Genomic DNA, 22762 nt, shown 5'->3' with positions numbered 1-22762 from the left:
TTAGGACTGGACTAACAGTTGCATATTGAATAAATATGTTTATATTCACTCCAGTTCCCAATATATTACAAACCGGGGTAAGAGAWACATAGCAGTAGAGATTATTCCACATGCTGAAGAGTTTCTACACAAACACCTTTCTCATATAGCTAAAACCAAATGTTTTGTCCAAATCAATTAAAATAGCGTTTCATCGGCTCCATTACATTTCCAAGGAAAACTGTCACTAAATCGACTGTCACTAGTCATTTACATGCCCCAAATGCTTTGCATATACCGTATACTTCTTTTTTGTGTATATTTGTCAAACATCCAACAGTCTGTTATTTCAGTCAGGGCTCTGTACAAAGGTGTGGCTCCCTCCTATTGACTTTGGGCGGTGGAGCAACTGTTCTATCCAAACTGCAATGTAAATTAACTGTATGAAAATGCATGCCTGATTACATTAGTATATGTTTGGAGAGTTACATTGTCTATGGCAGGTACATGATACTTTATGTACATGCATGATGCAACAGAACAGAATGCAAAGCATGTTGTATACATGTCATAACATACACTTTGACAGGAACACGCGTGATATTGATGTACTGTTTTCCACATACATACATACATACCTAACATGATATCGGCTTCAGTTCACTGTGACAGTAGAATACGGGCGGTGCTCTCAGGTGCCAACCATTAGCCAGTGTATTGGTCTGACACCAACAGATCACACAACGAATTTAGAGCAATTCCCTTTTAACATCCTCGTATCCTACATAAGATCCTTCGCCGGAGTAATCAACCACAGCCTAATGCCCCATTAACTGACTATACTGAAAAAAAGATCTGGATCCATATAGCTGTGCTCTGTGCCGCATGCCTTGTTCTGCATTTGTTGCTATTGGAATAAAGTTAGACAGTTCCTGTCCGCATTCAACTGTCCCCTTTTGATAAACTAAAACAAGTTGCCTGCTAAAACAACTTGGCTACGTGTAAGTAATATTTTGACTGCCTGCTTAGGAAAAAAGGCTGCATTTCCAACAATAATTTAGGCGTATTTCACCTTGTGGCTGTGATGGTCTGACTCGCTGGGTAACGCCAGGTCACATAACAACAGCCCAGGAGAGGTCAGACATTGATTGCCCCAGTTCCACTGCAACCGTTGTCATAACCATCATTGCTGTACTAATCATTCAAATAGTTCTAAATTGCAGTGGGACCAACAACTAATTAGGCCTACAGCAAACTAGGCTACAACAAAGATCAGGTACAACCTCTAACAAAACACCCAAAACAACCCAATCAACTGCAAATGTTCTCATGGCACTGTTTTGGTGTAGTTTTCCTTTGGGATCATTTGTGTAGGACAGCTTCTTGTTTCCTAAGGAATTGCATTAACCAGTTTAAATAGTTTTACAGTCCTTTTTAAGGACGATTTGATAAATGGCTTAAAAAGTAGGCTATACTGTGTGTAGCATACCTTGGTTGACTAACATAAGGTTACACAGGTTAAATCATCACTCGGGCCTTTTCAGAGTATTGTTTGGGTTAGGCCACCACAGTGACGTAGTCTTCTTAAGAATAAAGCAATAGGTCAATTGTGAACAATACAATGCATCAATATGGTAACATACACTATTGAAGAAGAGTAGCCTATAGACCTAATTGCATGTTTGGTTCACTGGAAAATGTAAAGTAGGTTAAACCAATTCCAGTTTTACTTCCAATCTTTAATTTGATTGAAAGTATATTTATTTTCTCACACAGAGTTTACAGAGATACCGCCTGACGCCAGTGAATGCAAAAGCCAAGGGAGAGAACAGTGTGCTGTGACCAACATAAGCATGAGCAACAATAGTGGAATTGGCGGTGTGCCTTCTAAGTCCCCCATTGAAACTGATGCAAACTGATACAAATATTTGAATCATGCCACAATTGTACTACATAATACTAAACAAGGTTGGAATGTTGCTATATCAATTCAATAAAAGACAATAATCAGTTATTTTCACACAAAAAAAGTACAAATCTGTTGAAATCGTACTGTGGATGTAGACCCCAGAATTTCCTGGTTGTTAAATTCGCCAAAAATCAGTTTATGTAACAAAACAAGCATAGAAATCCCAGAACTGACAAGGTAAAAAAATCTGTCCCTGAACAAGGCATTTAACCCAATGTTCCTAGGCCGCCATTGAAAATAAGAATTTGTTCTTAACTACCTTTCCTAGTTAAATAAAAGGTTAAAAAAAAAAAAAAAAAAAGAAAATGTAGAAGTCAGTGCTAGTAAGGGGGGGGGAAAGTCAAGTGCAAGTGTTTGAAGCTGGTGCACAAAACTGAAAGTAAAAGATGTCAAACCAAAATGTGAAATAGAGCACATAGAACAGATCTACAGCTTCTTAGACTTGAATTTCAATGAGAATGGCAGACCTATAACTAACATTTCTATGTGAATGTGGTCTGTCCCTTATGAAAAAAAGAAAAGAAACTGAGTCCAAAATAACACCTTTTTTTTACGGCAGTAGTTTTGCAGTGTAACTGGAGTTACAGTGCAGTATAACTGCAGTTCAACAGCAGTACACTGCAGTTATTCTGCAAGTACAGTACTGCGAGTCGACTGCAGTTAGTGCACTTTCAAAATTGCTATATTTTTTTGTAAAGGGTCGCTCAAAAAGTAACATATTGCAGATTTAAATGGGGTATCAGCCTACTCAGTGACACTCACAGAACACAGGTAGCGTCATCGCTCTTATTGCAGGACTTTAACTGGAGGAAATCACCTTCCCAGTCAGTCTATTTATTGTCTATACATCCACGTTGCRATTTCAAATAGTGCGATTTTTTGTCTTTTGTAGAATTTATAAAACAACACTCCAACTGTGTTTAGCATTATTTTGTACAAGTGTGTCATGATTCCACTATTTTCATCCCTTTGCATCAGTTTCAATCGGGGACATTTATTTTGAAGGTTAACCGCCGATTCCACTACTGTTGTTCACGCTAATATTATTCACGAACCCACGTGTGGTTACGCGCAGAGATCAGAGAGAGGAGAGACTGGAGCGAGAGCCGCACAGCTGTAAAACCGGTTTCTACTTGTTATCACAACCACAAAGTCATAATTGGCTATATCGTAACAATTAATAATATAACAAAAAATTCCGTTTTGTTATTTATGTAAGGTTAGGCATACGCATAGCAGTGTGGTTAAGGTTAGGTTTAACATCACATTTTAAGAAGATAAACTGTAGAAATAGGCGGGGTTTATGACTTTGTGGCTGTGGTAAGGACCCGTTAAACATACGGCCACAGGATTTCCGTCTTCGCGTGAATACTGGCGACTATAACCAGGTATATTCTGCTTAACAAAGTCAGTATCTGTAAGCATATTTGTCACATTTCAAGACGAGTCATAATTTCGCTTTGGACTTCCAGTGTTGGAAACAAGCTACTTTATTTTAGGTTGCCGCACTCCACAGTTGATCCACAGCACGGTAGCGATGGCTGAGGCACCGGATACCGGGGACCGTGTAACCCCTATCGTCCATAGCTCTACGGATTCACCCACGGCGATACTGGTGCCACCAACCTTAGAAGAACTGGCTGAAGAGGAGGACGTTTTCCTGCCCGAAATGGTATCACCTTGTCCAGTCGTCAAGACGGGAGAAGTAAGAGAAAAAGTGTCAACTCCGTTGGAAGGTGCGGAGGCATTGACTGCGGAGCAGTTGGAGAAMGACCTCTTACACCTCACTATTAGGAAGCAAGTTTCATACAGGTAGTACATTTTGAATTTATCCGCACTTCCTATCTCAATCCCGCACGATATTTCATATAACTACTTCAGTTGGCTACCAAATGTCTGAAGTTGTCTAAAATTTGCAACTTGAAAAAGTCAACATCACCTGCGGCCTGCAGCTCACCTGGTAACTACTGTAGTTTATTTGTAGGCAAGACAACATGTGTTCATGTGAGCTGACACCCCATTTCAATATGGTTCTTCGTCTAATAGATAGGCCTACATTAAAGTTATCATTGGGCGACATGATCCACTACAGCATTTTAATAGCATAATCGCAATATCACATCTGTCAGCAAGGACATCCTAATGTTCACTTACCACAGTGATGGATATCATTCTTACTAAAAGCACCTGCTAATGTCCTTTGGAGTATAGTAAATACATGCTCATTCATGTCAGCAATGGGGGATGTCAAGAAAACAACATACTTCTGTGTCCTACTCAGTCATAACATTGAATTTTAATGGAACCGTTATTTAACTAGGCAAGTCAGTTAAGAACAAATTCTTATTTACAACGACGGGGGGGGGTGTTACTGTCAAGTGCGAGTGTTACTTCACTGGAAAAAAAGGATTTGGCTACAGTACAGGATTTGATGTACAGGAGGATTTTGACTGATATACAGCATAACTGTATAATCTGTCATTGTATAACATCCACCAGACCACTTCGTTAAAGATATTTGGTTTGCAATGACAGCGGTAGTGCAGTTTTTCCTCCATAATCCCAACTGTTTCCAGCTTGATTGTAGAGGATGGCGCAATTGTCTGTGCAATTGTCATTTTATGTAAGGATTTTGAGGGACTATTTTTCTGTGCGGGCTGTGTAGAATGATGTGACTCTAGTCACTGGGTGTTGGTTATTGAGAGTCTGCCACTGCCAGCGGATGCTGTGATGTGTTTGTGGCTCTTATGTAACAGGATGAGAAGCAGCAGCAGCAGCAAGGGATCAGGAGGTTTTTTGCATTGTAAATAAGAGGCACTTACTCTGCTTAGCGAGCAGAATGCTGGGCTGGCTGCATCCACTGGCTGACTGGCTGGTCCATAGAGGCCTGATAATGCTGGATGGTTAAGGCTGGCCTGGCAATGAGTGAGGCTGAGGCCATGTCAGTTTGGCTACATAAACGTAGATTACCCATCGCTTTCCTCGGTGTCTGTGACTAACAGCATCAGTACAGTGACTCCACCAACAAGGCCTGGGGTAGTGGTCTCATGTGTGATTCAGATGTTATTAAAGACCAAACAGCACCTGCAGCAGGGGGCAAATGTTGACAGTTAAGGAGATAAGTTATTGTGAAATGTTATGTGCATCCATTAAAAAAAATTGAGCCCCCCCCAAGTCTCCTATCAGAATCAAGTATTAACCAAAGATGTTGTATAATTGCATAGTAATGATAACTACCTCTTTTGTTTTGATGAAATTGTAGATTTTGTGAAAAGCAGAAATGTGTGATAAATACACAATGATCTCTGTTGTTTTGAGTCTGTACTCCAGCACTTTGGATTTTAAATGATATAAATACTATGAGGCTAACTAGCAGACTGTCAGCTTTAATTTGAGGATATTTTCATCCATATCCGGTGAACCGTTTAGAAATCACAGCACTTTTTGGTCATAGTCACCCCATTTTAGGGGACCAAAAGTATTGGGACAAATTCAGTTATGTGTATTAAAGTAGGTACAAGTTAAGTATTTGGTCCCATATTCATAGCACACAATGATTACATCAAGATATGGACTCTACACATTTGTTAGATGCATTTGCTGTTTGTTTTGGTCGTGTTTCAGATTATTTTGTGCCCAATAGAAATGTCATGAATACACGTGAGGATCACAATGGGTCAGATCAGCTTGGCAATAGCTGACAATCACCAGACCTTCTCCCACACGCAAAGGGGGGAGGAGGGAACGGTGGGGGTTTTGACACCTCCACTCCCGGTCGTAAATTTTAAACACTAGAGAACTCTCGATTCAATTCAAGGGCTTTTTTGGCATGAGAAACATATGTTAACATTGCCAAAGCAAGTGAAGTAGATAATCAAAAGTGAAATAAACAATAAAAATGAACAGTAAACATTACACTCACAGAAGTTCTAAAAGAATAAAGACATTTAAAATGTCGTGTGTGTGTGTGTATATATATATACAGTGTTGTAACGATGTGAAAGTACAAAAGGGAAAATAAATAAACATATATGGGTTGTATTTACAATGGTGTTTGTTCTTTACTGGTTGCCCTTTCCTTGTGGCAACAGGTCACAAATATTGCTGCTGTGATGGCACACTGTGGCATTTCACCCAGGAGTTTATCAAAATTGGGGTTGTTTTTTAATTCTTTGTGGATCTGTGTAATCTGAGGGAAATATATGTGTCTCTAATATTGTCATACATGTGGCAGGAGGTTAGGAAGTGCAGCTCAGTTTCCACCTCATTTTGTGGGCAGTGTGCAAATAACCTGTCTTCTCCTGAGAGTCAGGTCTGCCTACGGCGGCCTTTCTCAATAGCAAGGCTATGCTCACTGAGTCTGGGTCAGTCACAGTGGTCAGGTCTTCTGCCACTTTGTACTCTCTTTTTAGGGCCAAGTAGCATTCTAGTTTGCTCAGTTTTTTTTGTTAATTACTTGACACAGTTACTTTCTCACGGGAGCTCACTGTATTGCTCAACCTTAGGTGAATGATTTGTCACTAGGTCTGTCCTATTGTTATACTATGTAACTAAAGGAAACACTTTTAATGCTGTCCAGATGGTGTTTCAGATTGTGTTTCTATTTACAGCAGGGGTTGGAACCGGTTCAGGGAACAGAACTGAAAATCGGAACAGAACCGTTCTTTTAAAAGCATGGGAACCGGTTAATAACGTTATTTTAGGTTCCTGGCATTTTTCCCCCAGTCCCACATAAAAACATAACAAAGCGCCTATGCAAAACCCTCACTCTGTCACTCGGAAACATGTTCTAGTGTCTGCCTGCCAGCTGAAAGCCTTTGCCAGTGCGTGTGTAGGCTATATACCTGCCCCTCCCCCCCCGAAGAATAGGCTACTGTAGCTTACTAGCGTTACAAGTGTGATTCAGAAATTAGGGAGAGAGATTTTCAGAGGAGAATGGATTAACTTTTTTTAATGCTAGTTAAGGATACTGTAGTTACCACGTTTCACATTTAGATTTATTAACTACAAAAAGGGAAGACGTGTTGTATTTTAATTCTGGTGCCGCTCTGCACACACAAGCTTGTTAACTAGCTAGCTCTGGTCCAACGTTAAGTCAACTTTCTGAAGTTCAAAGACTTGAAAAGTTCTTTCATAGAAGCAGCGCCTCCGTAGGTATAATTCTGTGGCCCTATTCAGATAATGCATGTCATAACAACAAGATGCCCAACGCTTCAAGCCAAGCCTCCTCCACCCACTCTCATTTCAGCTACACTTGTCTGTCCAATGTATGTAGTCAACTGTATACAGTGGGGAGAACAAGTATTTGAAACACTGCCGATTTTGCAGGTTTTCTTACTTACAAAGCATGTAGAGGTCTGTAATTTTTTATCATAGGTACACTTCAACTGCTGAGAAACAGAATCTAAAACAAAAATCCAGAAAATCACATTGTATGATTTTTAAGTAATTAATTTGCATTTTGCATGACATAAGTATTTGATACATCAGAAAAGCAGAACTTAATATTTGGTACAAAACCTTTGTTTGCAAGATCATACGTTTCCTGTAGTTCTTGACCAGGTTTGCACTCACTGCAGCCGGGATTTTGGCCCACTCCTCCATACAGACCTTCTCCAGATCCTTCAGGTTTCGGGCTGTCGCTGGGCAATACGGACTTTCAGCTCCCTCCAAAGATTTTCTATTGGGTTCAGGTCTGGAGACTGGCTAGGCCACTCCGGACCTTGAGATGCTTCTTACGGAGCACTCCTTAGTTCCCCTGGCTGTGTGTTTCGGGTCGTTGTCATGCTGGAAGACCCAGCCACGACCCATCTTCAATGCTCTTACTGAGGGAAGGAGGTTGTTGGCCAAGATCTGCGATACATGGCCCCATCCATCCTCCCCTCAATACGTGCAGTCGTCCTGTCCCCTTTGCAGAAAAGCATCCCCAAAGAATGATGTTTCAAACTCCATGATTCACGTTGGGATGGTGTCTTGGGTTGTACTCATCCTTCTTTTCTCCAAACACTGTAGTGGAGTTTAGACCAAAAAGCTCTATTTTTGTCTCATCAGACCACATGACCTTCTCCCATTCCCCTCTGGATCATCCAGATGGTCATTGGCAAACTTCAGATGGCCTGGACATGCGCTGGCTTGAGCAGTGGGACCTTGTGCGCTGCAGGATTTTATCCATGACTGCGTAGTGTTTTACTAATGGTTTTCTTGAGACTGTGGTCCCAGCTTTCTTCTGGTCATTGACCAGGTGCTCCATGTAGTTCTGGGCTGATCCCTCACCTTCCTCATGATCATTGATTGCCCCATGAGGTGAGATCTTGCATGGAGCCCCAGACCGAGGTGATTGACGTCATCTTGAACTTCTTCATTTTCTAATAATTGCGCCACAGTTGTTGCCTTCTACCAGCTGCTGCCTATTGTCCTGTAGCCCATCCCAGCCTTGTGCAGGTCTACAATTTTATCCCTGATTCCTTACACAGCTCTCTGGTCTTGCCATTGTGGAGAGGTTGGAGTCTGTTTGATTAGTGTTGGACAGGTGCAGTTAATACAGGTAATGAGTGGAGAACAGGAGGGCTTCTTAAAGAAAACTAACAGGTCTGTGAGAGCTGGAATCTTACTGGTTGGTAGGTGATCAAATACTTATGTCATGCAATAAAATGCAAATTCATTACTTAAAAATCATACAATGTGATTTCTGGGATTTTGCTCACCGTTCTTGTGATCATTTTGACCCCACGGGTGAGATCTTGCTGTGAGCCCCAGATCGAAGAATTATCAGTGTCTTGTATGTCTTCCCTTTTCCTAAATAATTGCTCCCACAGTTGATTTCTTCAAACGAAGCTGCTTACCTATTGCAGATTCAGTCTTCCCAGCCTGGTGCAGGTCTACAATTTTGTTTCTGGTGTCCTTTGACAGCTCTTTGGTCTTGGCCATGGTGGAGTTTGGAGTGTGACTGTTTTGAGGTTATGGACAGGTGGTTTTTATACTGATAAACAAGTTCAACAGTGCCATTAATACAGTAACGAGTGAGGACAGAGGAGCCTCTTAAAGAAGAAGTTACAGTCTGTGAGAGCCAGAAATCTTGCTTGTTTGTAGTGACCAAATACTTATTCTCCACCATAATTTGCAAATAAATCATTAAAAATCCTACAATGTGATTTTCTGTGATTTTCTTTCCTCATTTTGTCTGTCATAGTTGAAGTGTACCTATGATGAAAATTACAAGCCTCGTCTTTTTAACTGAGAACTTGCACAATTGGTGGCTGACTAAATACTTTTTGCCCAACCACTGTATATTGTCTGTTGGACGAGATCTTTGGTGATCTAAACTGTACGGATTGTTTGGATTTTGTTTGTGGAGAAATGGGAGCAACAGATTAAGGTAGAGATTTTTAATTCCATTTCATCACAGAATGTTGTTTCTGGTGTTCAGGATGAGGTTGAGTTTATCCTGAGCTTTAGATCAGATCACCAACACATCAAGCCTGTTCCACTAGTTTGTCGTAAGTGGGTCGTAACTCTACATCCAACGTAAAATGTGCTTTACGCCGTACCAAAACATACCTGTTGCACCACCTGGGCGTTAGCCCTTCTATGAGCTACGCCTGCGATTTATCTTCTTTCATGATATGCACAGACAATAATAGCAATCTATATTTTCAAAAGGATGTGAGTCTCGTGCTCATATATCACAACCTCCGCTGGCTTCGCTTTGTTTCCCTTGAATCCTAGTCGGGCTACACCTTTTTTATGCTAGGCAAGCATAGGCTACGTAACATGCTAGCAAAATGTTCTGATAACACTGTTAGACGAGCAAACTAGACAACAGATTATCGTCATGAACACAACTCAATTTGGCTAACATTTTCCCAGCCTAATTGTAGCCAAATATCTAAATGTAAATTCTGTCAAAACAAAAATCTGACATTGATTGATTTATCAAGATGTCCCCATGCTTGTCTCAAAGCAGAGCGATAGTGCTGTCCCAATCATAACAGTGCTGAAATGATAGTTGACTGCACCCGGATATTGCTTTACCCGGATATTGCTTTAAATTATTTTAAAAAATTTTAATGGTTGGATGAATTTGGGAGTTTCAATAAGCAGCGATATGATAAATGCCTTCAATGACATTAGTCTACTTTATTCCAAAATGTTCATAATTCAGTGATATTCATTCCCACAATAATTATTGATTGATCCATCCAGTTGTGGTTAAGAAAACGTACATGCATAGTGGCGGGCTTTGCGAAGTGATGGGGCATCCCTCGCAAAGTTTAGAACTGCCACGAGGATGGTRACAGCCTAGTAACGGGTACTGCGTAGCAACCATCATAAATGAAGCATCAATGCTCCATGAACCCGCATTGCTTACGCCGGACTTAGCTACGACTAGTCTTATTTTTGGTTGGTGCAACAGGTGTGAATTCTCACCCCGAAGTCGGACGTAGCTACGCCCGACCTAACATTTCAAACCGACCTTTTTTTACACCCAACTGGTGCAACCGGCCCTGCAGATGATTCAGTGATGAAAACCGATGAGATTGTTTAATCGCAGAGACCTATGATATATTGTATTCTGTGGAGACAGTGTTGGCCTACGTAGATGTTGAGTCCAATACCGGACCAGATCCATCCTTACTGAAATGAACCAGCACCAGCTGTGCCTCCCTCTGTGAAGCCTGCACGACGACGTGCTCTACACGGCCTATTGAAATGCATAATGACATTAAAGCCACCAGGCCTCTCCTGAAATATGGATAATACCCTTTGTACTCGTTTCCTGAGTCTTTTGCATGTTCTAAAGATGAAGGAAATTGTCATCCTGTCATTGACATTGGGTCACTCGGTGTTGACGCAAAATCAAGTTTAACAGGCTGTATTTACACTGAATAAACAGACAAGGCTAATTTCAGCTCATGTTAGGTCTTCTGTCTCTGTGCCATGGGTCGTACGCCTATAAGGCAGGTCATTACGGCTCTATTGACACTGTGATTAAGGTTGTTTGTGGTTTGATTGAGGGAGATGCAGGGCTACAGGCCCTCCTAATGAAGGGAACTGTCTCGTCTGGACTCAACATCGACCAATGACACTAATGGATGCTGCCCGTTAAACCCTCCTCTCCAGAGTTATTTGTAAATATCCGCATTTACCAAATTTCTTGTGATTTATTGCGCTGCACTCAATTACTAACAGGGTACATTTCCATTTAAACAACAAACCCTGACTTAAAAAAAAAGAACTGTAAAGAAATACATGTGAATTTTGTGTGTGTCAGAAAAATAGGTGTGGGCTAGACAGAGGTACAAACACTACCGGTCAAAAGTTTGGGGTCACTTAGAAATGTCCTTGTTTTTGAAAGAAAAGCACCTTTTTTGGGGTCCATTTTTAAAATAACATCAAATTGATCAGAAATACAGTGTAGATATTGTTGTAAATTACTATTGTAGCTGGAACCAGCTGATAAAAAAAAAAAAAGAAGGGGGAATATCTACATAGGCGTACAGATGCCCATTATCAGCAACCATCACTCCTGTGTTCCAATGGCACGTTGTGTTAGCTAATCCAAGTTTTTCATTTTAAATGGCTAATTCATCATTAGAAAGCCCTTTTGCAATTATGTTAGCACAGCTGGAAACTGGTGTTCTGATTAAAGAAGCAATAATCTGTATCTGGAGCCTCAGCATTTGTGGGTTCAATTACAGGCTCAAAATGGTTAGAAACAAAGACCTTTCTTCTGAAACTCGTCAGTCTATTTTCGAGAAATGAAGGCTGCCAAGAAACTGAAGATCTTGTACAATGCTGTGTACTACTCCCTTCACAGAACAGCTCAAACTGGCTCTAACCAGAATAGGAAGAGGAGTGGGTGGCCCCGGTGCACAACTGAGCAAGAGGACGAGTACATTAGTGTCTAGTTTGAGAAACAGACGCCTCACAAGTCCTCAACTGGCAGCTTCATTAAATAGTACCTGAAAAACACCAGTCTCAACGTCAACAGTGAAGAGGTGACTCCGGGATGCTGGCTTTCTTTATTTCTGATCAATTTGATGTTATTTTAATGGACCAAAAAAAATGCTTTTCTTTTAAAAAAACAAGGACATTTCTAAGTGACCCCAAACTTTTGAACGGTAGTGTATGTCACATGTATCTCTGACCATTACTCTCTCACAACTCAGTGCCCAAAACTGAAAGGTTCTGGTGGCCTATTTTACTCTGCCAGGGCTCTGAATTGTCTGATTCTACAAAGACTGCCCTGTCTGTGGGAGTCATTTATTATTTCTCACAGTCAAGTAATCTGGTTTTCCAGGAAGTGTCTGCAGCCATAAAGGACCAGTTAATACTGTATTTTCCTCTCTACAGAGGCTAAACAGGTCATTGTGTCTGTTCAAACTCAAAATCAATACCTGCTCTATGGCAGTGTTTCCCAACCCTGGTCCTCGAGCACCTCCATCAGTACACCGTTTCGTTGTAGCCCTCGACAAACACCTCATTCAACTCATTGCGGGCTTGATGATTAGTTGACGAGTTGAATCAGCTATGCTTGTCCAGGGTTGGGAAACACTGCTCTATGGAAACAAAAGTTATTAGAGAACATTGGGGAACAGCTGGTATGAAACTCTGAACCTCATCTTGAATGACTCAACTCAGGCCAGAGCTCTGTTTGCTGTGGACTAGATCGGTTGGCATGTGAGAGTATTCAGGCCAGCCGCTCCCAGACTGTACTTCATGACTAATATTTCAAATAAAGCTTTTTATTATGTGTGGGGCAGTTAATTTAGTATGTTTTTGTTTTGAAGTCAAGGAGAGCAATGATATGTGAAAAATGAACACGCCACACAATTTGTTTTAGATCTTCCACTTCTCTAGCAATCCTACCGGGATCTGGTGAATCCAATATCCCTTCTATCGGAATACCTCTTCCCATTTGTCAAGTTTGCAAATAAAATACTGCAGTTTCAAATGAAATCAAGATCCTTTGGGAAACGGCAGCACTCCAAAATGTTTTTAAAGCAGACAAAACTACGTCGCCTCATTTCACGTTTTTTATTACAAAAATTGGCCGGGCAAGGTAACGCGTTTCCGCAGTTATGCCTTCATCAGATGCATAATTTGATGCTCTGAAGGCATAACTTACGGAAAACGTGTTAGCCTGGCCAAAAATAAAAAGATGAAACGAGGTAACGTCTTTAAAAAAATTAAAAAAACACATTTGAGTGCAGCTGTTGTTCTTGAACTTGGGATTTCATTTGAARCCGTTGTCACATATGGCAGACCATCCAGCTAATAAAGCGATAGCGCACCTGTTACCCACTAGAAAATACTGTAGCTCTCAGCAGCAGCTGAGAAGGGGCACTCTTCTCTCTCCACTGTTGATAATTATGTTTCCTCTCCCATCTTAGGAGGACCCGTAATTACCTTAACCAGGGAATTAAATTGGGAGGAAATAATGTTATCTTTTCTTTGAAGGATAGGCTACACAAACACACCTACACTCCCAGGCGCACACACAGATACAGACATGCACACAGAAACACACACCGATACAGACATGCACACAGAAACAAACAAACATAAGAGAAAAGGAAAAAGTCGATTCCTACAATTTTGAAAAGGAAATTACAGCTGATGATAGAAGGATGTCCGGTTGTCATGGCGCGCCTAAGAAATCAATGCACCATACAATCAAATAATTTTTCATTTGCGCCGAATACAACCGGTGCAGACTTTACCATAATCTTCTTGCGTACGAGCCCTTCCCCAACAATGCAGAGTAAAAAAAGTAAACCATTTGCTAAATTAAAAAAGGAAATTGTAACATAATACAATGACGAGGCTATATACAACCAATATCAGTACCGAGTCAATCTGCAGGGGTACGAGGTAGAGGTAAAATGTACATGTAGGCAGGGTTAAAAGTGACTAGGAAATCAGGATGGATAATAAATGGAGTAGCAGAAGCGTATGTGAAGAGCTTGAAAGTGTGTCTGTTTTAGAATTTTTTAGGTGAGAATTTGACAGGGTGCAAATAACGACGAGCAGAGGAAGAGAGTGAGCAACTCAATTTGCACTCACTGACTGGCCTCTTTCTTTTCCTATGTTTAAAATATGAGATCTGCCTGGGGAGTGGAGTACCTCTCTGTACCACTCCAGCTGAGTTACAGCTCAGCTACGTTAGGAAGAGAAATGGAGACTGAGGTAAATGAAGACTAGATTTATATGGATCACCAAAGTAGGCTTTACCAGCACTACCAATGGGCTTCAGATTGCTATAAGGTTCACCAGAAAATAATGGTTGTGGGCGTTTTTGTTAATTGAGACAAACTGGTTTGCCAATGTTGCCTTCCACTTCCCTCTCGCTGCCTCTGCACGTTTCCATAACTCCGAAGAGAGCGTCTGTTTTTTGGAGTGCTACCCTCTCAAACGCTTTTCTGTTGAACAAAAAGGTGACGGTTTATTTGTAATGTAAATAATGTGTGGGGGAAGTAGAGCTCTTCTCCATGGGGAATCAACATTAGAGAGAGAGACTCTCTCTCTGACTGACTGACTTCACTGATCATATTAAATGTTGTTATTGATGTTACCTGGCAACTGATAATTGTGATATGACCTTTGACTGTTGGCACACCTCTGGCTGAAATTCTACTCTGAATGTAGATGAAGTCTAGCAACATTCAGTGCAGTACATGGCATCCAGTGCAACAGTTATTCTATAGGTCTATCAGTGAGTGACACGAGAGCCCATCTGGTTTGCACTGCTGTCAGTGAACCGTGGCAGATCGATGAGTCACTCTTCCAGGTTTCTTATAATAGAGATGTACATGTAGTGTCAGACCGTCCTGGCATTTGGGAAAACGTTACTTTTAATATCACACCTAATGGTCTCAAATCAAATTTTATTTGTCACATGCGCCGACTACAAGTGTACACCTTACCGTGAAATGCTTACTTACAAGATCCTTAACAAACAATGCAGTTCAAGAAATAGAGTTTAGAAAATATTTACTAAATAAACTAGTCTTTTTATTATTATTTTTTTATTTAAAAAAAAAATCTAACACACACAAAAAAAGTAACACAAGAAATGTACATAACAATAATAAGTCTATATACAGGGGGTGCCGAGTCAATGTGCGGGGGTACAGGTTAGTCGAGGCCCCTGTCCTAAAGATACCTGCTAGTCTGCTGTTTAAGAACACGTCAGTCTATACTGTATGACCACCCTATCCCATGCTGCCTGAAATGAAACCAGAAGGGATGATGATGATGGAGAGAGAGAGAGCGTGGGCACACTCTCCAACCCCACTGCTGAGTGGGCTTCAGTTTCGACGGCACGACTCACATTTGGATATAGGTGAGTGGCGAGAGGGGGGAGAAAAGGCCTAGCTGCTGAAGGGAGCCCACACACAGAACGCCCATTCTTGGCAGAGGTCCAAGCTTACCACGAGGGGATGTTTCTGTATTGTGTACACTGTACGGAGAAATAAACACAGAACAGCTGACTTCAGTGAAACAGCCGTAGCATCTCTCTCTCTACTCTCAGGATTAGACTACAGTGAATTAATGAAGCGTTGTCCTAGCAAGGTTATCGTGTTTTCTGGGCTGTCCATCTCAGTTCTGTTCTAMTGGCAGATGAATGACAAGACGGCTGCTGTAACTACTGAAGCGCTGTCTTCGGGTGTTATTGACTGTGTTTAGCACATTGCGTTGACAGTCGACAGTTTGTACAAGTCTTAGTCGTTGTAAGAACCCCAAGGAATATGTGGGAATGTAGCTGCGTTATTTACCACCTCCAATCTTTATAGAATACCGGTTGTGTAGGTTTGGCTGGTTGAGAGCGGTTGAGGAAATCTAAAAGACTCGAAACGTGAAGAGTTGACCTAATTTTGAGACACGGTTTCATTCTTTTGAACATGAATCAGTAATCATCTCATTTCCCCGCTACCAAGCGATCAATAAATCACGAATCATTTTTCTAAGTTCTTTCTCTTTTTTTTATAGTGTTTTTCTGCGGGAATAGGAAGCTCCGGGTTGTTCTAGGTAAATTCCCTTTCTGCAATATGTGAAGTGTTGACATACTGCACCCAGGTAGGAAGCAGCTGTTGTTCAGCTCCTCGTTAGAAAGCCTCAGGGATATTCTGCTGTATAACTCTGGCTCGGCAGAATTCTCCACTGCTGTAGTTTGACCCTCCAAAGTGCGGTCTCGCGTCGTGCATTACATATCCCCGTTTCTTATTCTGCATGRTGTTCTTTCAGCTGCCGTACAGTATACTTACACACCACTTGTATGGTACCTCTTTTTTATTTCAGATTTGCGCCTGTGGCGTTCAGTAAAGTGTAGTGTCTCTTTTGTCCTCTCTGTCACTGAAGARGTTGTCACGTAATAGTAAGTGTTGGACTCAGTGGGAGGTTTTGATGTGCCGCTGGKTCAGATCGCCGGCCTTTCGACCCAGCTTGCAGCACCCCAGGACGCTAAGAGTCCTGATGAGACCGAGTCTGTCAGTTGCTTTTAACTGTCAGCCTATCTGAGAGACGGAAGTCTGCCTCGGACAAAGTGGATGGTTTATTCGTGAGCATGGAGATGTGGGTGTGACAGGAAGATCATTGAAAAGGAAAAGGCGCAGCGCTCGCTCACCATTTTTAAAAACAAACTTTTATTTGAGCRGATATTAAAAGCGTGACGTTTTGGCTTTCATCAATGGCCTTCAACGGTGACAGAAAGAGACCACTTTCTAATAGGATATGTGTTTTAGACCAAAATAATAATGGAGGCTACACACAGCCATRTTTTTAGGGCTATGTGTTATTTTCTTCCATGAACTATGTGGGGAAATTGCTAGTCTTTTAGGTGATGGTCTGATTATCAGATTTGTTCTGCTCACAAGGTGGTTTATTCAGTCTGCTGCTTGTTCTGCTTCAGCAGGTCATGGTAACTTGGCAGGAACTGGAATGTAAATGAGCTAGGCCTATTGAAAGACGTATGGCAAAGTAGGTTATTTCTTGCTGATTGGATTGGAATAGTACAAGAGAGCTCGGGAATGTTCTAATATGGAACATTGATTAGCAGCATGACCTTATTCAATGAAATATGGGACATTTATTACACACGTTTTGTTTGCCTTATACAAGATCCTCTCGGAAACAAGATGACACATATGAAGGGAYTTATCCTATCTTAAATTTGGTGATTCCCCCACCCACCTTGTCACATCTTAGCGTGGTCCCAGATCTGTTTGGGCTGTCTTGCCAGCACCTATGGTCGTTGTCGTTACCAAACCTAGTTGGTCCATGGGTGGAGATGATATACAATGCCCTCTAGTGGATATAGTTTGAAAGACATGAAATGTCCTGAAGTGACCCTGAAGTGTTAATTTGTTGAGTGACAATGGTCAYCTGTGCTTTTAAGCCAGATATGCACAGTGCATTTAAAAGGAGTAGGTTATAAGTACTTCAAGGCCTTTATCTCTCTTTTTCCCACAGACCAAATGAGTCTGTGTATAAATGCACATGGCCATCGAAGAGAGAGGGATGGAGAGAGGGACAGAGGGAGGGAGAGGGAGACGCGGAGTGGGGTAGAAAGGGGAGGGGGAGAGATTCTCTTTCATCAGGAGAACATAAGAGACTGAGAGGGGAACCCTTTGGTCGGCAGAAATTGGCTAACAATTCAGATGAAAGTCTAGGGCAAAACATACACATGTATCATGTCTAGCTAACAAGAGAGACTGTACAGAGAAACAAAATGGAGAGCCATCCTGCGGGACATGCATCGCTCCACCTTCCCTCACCATCTACTCTCATCTTTGATCATCTACACGTGTGTGTGTGTGTTGCATGTACTAATTAAGTAATTTAGCAATGTTGGTGGATTTTCTTTCACCCGTAATTGACTTCATCAAAGGGATTCATGCCTTGCCGGTGTTAAAATCAGCCTGACGGCGGTGTGAGTTTGAACTACGCGTCCCACGCGCTGCCGTATCAACCCAAAGAGAAGTTAGCTCTACTGTACTAAAAGCAGAACCATACAGCCACTCACCTAAAACAGAACACTGTGTCTCGTCTTGAGAGTTTTGATAAACCGCTAAAAGTGGCACATGGCAGAATGTCAGTTCACAGACGGCGAGCCTGGTGTGACTCTGAGGTCAGTGACTCAACAAATAATTGCTCAATTTCCAAACCGCTCTGGCAGTAGGGCGTGAACGCACAGCACAGTACAGTCAGAGAGGGAGTCAGAGCTCAGACTGGTTGTTCTTTTCGCAGCAGTGATCTGAGTGGCACTTGGCTCAATGCAGCTATCTCTCTGTGGTCTATGAGACTGCTAACCCATCTCATGGTTCCTCACTTTAGCCTCCTTCAAATTCAGTCAGCATTTCTCAAGGAGCCGGCATGTGAATATCTTGCCRCCATAAGCTTCACACACTTAAACAGCTGAAGTAGCATAAGGTCAGTGTAACGCATACTCATGAAACTTTTCTGATGGTAACGTCTGACGGTAGAAAGCTTTGAGGATAAGGGATTCTGTCAGATGCTATGCCGTGGACACTACACATTACGAAGAGCTACTGTGTTCCATGCTGACATATGAGACAGACCGTCTGTAATATACACTGAACGAAAAAATATAAACACAACATGTAGAGTGTTGATCCAATGTTTCATGAGCTGAAATATAAGATCCCAAAAATKTTCCATACCCATAAAAAAGCTTATTTCTCTCAAATGTTGCACATACATTTGTTTACTCCCCTGGTAGTGAGCATTCCTACTTTGCCAAGATCCACCTGACTGGTGTGGCAWATCAATAAGYGGATTAAACAGCATGATCATTACACAGGTGCACCTTGTGCTGGGAACAATAAATGGCCACTCTACAATGCCACAGATGTTTTGAGGGAATATCTGCAGGAATATCCACCAATGTCGTTTTACAGAATATGGCAGTACGTCCAACCAGCCTCACATCCATAAACCACGTGTAACCACACCATCCCAGGACCTCCACATTCGGCTTCTTCACCTGCGGGATCGTCTGAGACCAGCCACCCGGACAGCTGGTGAAACTGTGGTTTTGCACAACCGAAGGATTTCTTCACAAACTGTCAGAAACAGTCTCAGGGAAGATCACCTGTGTGCTCGTTGTCCTCACCAGTTTGGCGTCGTAACCAACGTCTTCAGTGGGCAAATGCTCACCTTCCATGGCCACTGGCATGCTAAAGAAGGTTGCTCTTCACGGATAAATCCCGGTTTCAACTGTACAGGGCAGATGGTGTCATGTGGGCGAGCGGTTTGCTGATGTCAACATTGTGAACAGAGTGCCCCATAGTGGTGGTGGGGTTATGGTATGGGCAGTYATAAGCTACAGACAACAAACACAATTGCATTTTTATTGATGGCAATTTGAATGGACAGAGATACCGTGACGAGATCCTGAGGCCCGTTGTTGTGCCATTCCAGYGCCRCCAYCACCTCATGTTTCTGCACGGTCCCATGTCGCAAGGATCTGTACACAATTCCTGTAAGCTGAAAATGTACCAGTTCTTCCATGGCCTGCATACTTACCAGACATGTCACCCATTGAGCATGTTTGGGATGCTCTGGATCAACGTGTATGACAGAGTTCTAGTTCCCACCAATATCCAGCAACTTCACACAGCTATTGAAGAGGAGTGGGACAACATTCCATAGACCACAATCAACAGCCTGAGCAACTCTATACGAAAGAGATGTCTCTGCATGAGGCACACCAGATACTGACTGGATTTCCGATCCACGCCCCTACCTTAAAAAAATACCAACAGACCAACAGATGCATATCTGTATTCCCAGTCATGTGATATCCATAGATTAGGGCCTAATGAATTCAATTTATTGAGTTCCTTATATAAACTGTAACTCTGTCAAATCTTTGAATTTGGTGCATGTTTTATGTTTTTGTTCAGTGTAGCTATACCCCCAATCGATCAAAACCTAGAGCCAAACTAGTCTGTTCGTCTCAACCGCTTTAGCGAACCTTGATTATTACTCACGTAACCACGGTTCTATGACCTAAGCATCGCATTCACTTGACTACTTAAAAATCCACCGCGTGCTGCTTTTAATCTGCTGGTGGGATGGATYCAGCCCGGTGGGCATATTTTGCCCAGGTCTGATCTATATGATGATAGGGCATCAGGTTGTCCCTGTCCCTAACTCTGATCTCAGACCTGAAGAGATAAGAGACCAGATGGTCACCATGACAGATGTCGGTCTTAGCTTTTTCTCTTTTTATGTTCTGCCTATCCTCTCTGTTTCTCACCCACATTTCCTGTGTCTGTCTGTCTCTGTCTGTCTCACATTCTCTTACTCATGTTGTCTTTTACAGCAATCACTTTTCACATGTAAGGTAGTGCAGCAGCCCGGTTTGCTCTGCTCCTCGTCTTTCTGCTCACACAGCGCTACACCATCAGCCAGGAATGCAAGCTAAATCAAGGAGGCTRGGAGACAAACGGAGATATCTCTCCCCTCCATCCTCTCACTTCCAACTGTTCATAGTTGTAATACGTGTGCCAAGCAATAAGTGACATTCAACTAAACTTGTCTGCCCATTAGCTTTTACAATTGCGATACCGTCCAATCCGGGAATACAACTCTGAGGTCAAAAGTTTAGGCATACTGTAACTGTACTGTAGGATTCAAGGCCTTCATTTTTAGTGCTACATGCTGTATAAAGTTTCTCATTGCCCTCCCCATCAACTATCAAAGATAAACATTGGGGGTAGGGGGAATGTCCTCCAGCTGTCTAAAAATAGCCAGCAACTCAATCAGTTTGGCCATGTTTTATTTTTACCATGTTTTTGGCATGCTCTCCCCTTGCGTGCGTGCACTCTCTCTCTCTCTCCCTCACACACTCTCACACACTCTCACTCTCACTCATACACTCTCACTCAWACACTCTCACTCACACACTCTCACTCTCTCACTCACTGGCTTATGTCACAAGCCATGAGGAAGTCATGAAACAGGAAGTGAGCAGAAGTGAACGGGGTGGGGGGGAGAAATAAGATAGTCCTGAGAGACAGGCGGCGCAGTTGTCAGTTGGACTGGAGCTCCGTAACTCGTTGCTAGGTTTGTGTTGGGGGCTGACACAGGAATGCTAGACAGGACAAGGAAGACTGCTCTTTGGTGAGCCGCCGCAAAGGAAGCCAGAGAGGGGACAAAGGACTGGATATGTGGGGTCACCGGGGGAAGTGGGACGTCCCTCCAACCCCTCCGCTTGCCCCCACTCACAGGTAGTGGTGTGTGCTCTTTACTTCCCTTTGGTGTTTTGGTCACAAACCACTAATGGCCAGAACGTACTATGGAAACATTTCTCTATATTTTGGTTTGATTTGTTCAGTGGGACTTTTGGTTTAGTATGTCTAAGAGTATACTCAGTAATGCTTTACCTGGGTTATAGATGCTGAACACTAAAATGGCGTGTTGGAGATAATCTATATTTTCTGTGTTTTGACAGAAAAGGAAGTTGAGGCTGTGTCGAACTTAGAAATGTACTTTTGCAGCGTCCGCTTATAAATAGCTTGGCCATCCACCAGTATGGGATTAATTTATGACATTAAACAGGGCTGTATAACGTTCCAGAAAGTTGTCCATTATCCCGAGGATTTGACTGGGATGAACCGGGTGAAGACTAATGTCATGCAATGCTGAAGTTGTGCTGTTTTGGGATGATGCTGCTTCTATGACAGTGGGCAATAGTCAAGGCCTGAATGTTTGTTTTGTTCTGGGAAAAGGAGCAGTTTATAGTTCTCATTTCTGCAACATCTGCTATGCGCAACATCTGACTTCTGCTCATTTAGATTGGTTGCACAATTCTCCATAAAAAAAAAGGTGTATATCGTAACATTCACACTTCCTTGRTATATTATCCCCATTTGTCTTAAGACTTTTCAGTCATCTTACAATGCGCCCACGTTATATTTACTTAGTACAGGAGGGTGGGTCATTGATTCACCCCTGGGGAGAAATGTAACTCAGTTGCACAACATACCCATGGGGGGGCGCCCTAAACCTCTACTTGTTTCGTTCTGTATCTCCATCTGCTTCTCGGTCTGTCTCGCTTTCTGGGTTTCTGTTTGGTCACGGCGTCATCCGTCACTAGTTTTATAACTGCTGTTCTTTTCACTGTATGTCCTTCTGCCTCAAAGATGGCGTTACTTAACTAGAGGCAATATGGCGGTAATGCACTGTTTTATACAGTAGGCCCATAGTGTGACGCGTTTTCTGTCTGTGACAATTCCATTCTTGGTATATACGTTCCTATTCTCTTTGAGCTGTCGTGGATCTTCTATTTATGACAGTTGAAACCAGGCTGTGTGTTGCTGTTTGCATCCTTCCACCTCATGTAACACAGCTGAGGGGTATACTAAAAAGGAGGATCAATGAGTTAGCCGGCTAACTTTGATAAACAACCAGAAATAATTACTACTACAAAAAAGAAGCTAAACATAGATATGTAKTTTTGGTTGTTGAGTCAATTAGATCATGCCCATTTCAAGCTGATCTTTCTTAAAAAAGAAAAAGTCATTTCCAAATATTTAGGCAAGTTAGTTAATTGATCCTAYTTTGTAGTAAACCCTTCTGATGGAAAGAACTAGGACCAAAACAAAAGCGAATGGAAGAATAGCAGGAAACACCTTGCGGTTCAGTTGTAAAGTGAGTACAACTCCCCCGCTGGTGACATCACTTCCTTCCTGTCAAAGTAGTAGAAAGTGACAACAGGACAGAGAGAGGGGCCATGCTGCTGCTAGTCCCCTAAACTGCCCAGGAATGTGGAATTTTTGGGTGGAC

The 22762-nt window shown here is 42.1% G+C and overlaps 1 protein-coding gene across 1 annotated transcript in view; it reads left to right on the top strand.

Moving 5' to 3' along the window:
• The first annotated feature begins 3278 nt into the window (after positions 1 to 3278).
• Positions 3279 to 22762, top strand: part of LOC111969219 (diacylglycerol kinase zeta-like) — a 133249-nt gene continuing 113765 nt past the window's right edge. Inside the window, exon 1 of the mRNA XM_070445359.1 lies at positions 3279 to 3760. Coding sequence (XP_070301460.1) covers positions 3486 to 3760 — 275 coding nt within the window. The 5' untranslated portion in view covers positions 3279 to 3485. The remainder of the gene's footprint in view (positions 3761 to 22762) is intronic.

This window comes from Salvelinus sp. IW2-2015, linkage group LG10, assembly GCF_002910315.2.
Source record: "Salvelinus sp. IW2-2015 linkage group LG10, ASM291031v2, whole genome shotgun sequence".
Classification (NCBI taxonomy): Eukaryota; Metazoa; Chordata; class Actinopteri; order Salmoniformes; family Salmonidae; genus Salvelinus; species Salvelinus sp. IW2-2015.
This window is presented reverse-complemented; position numbering and strand designations above follow the sequence as displayed.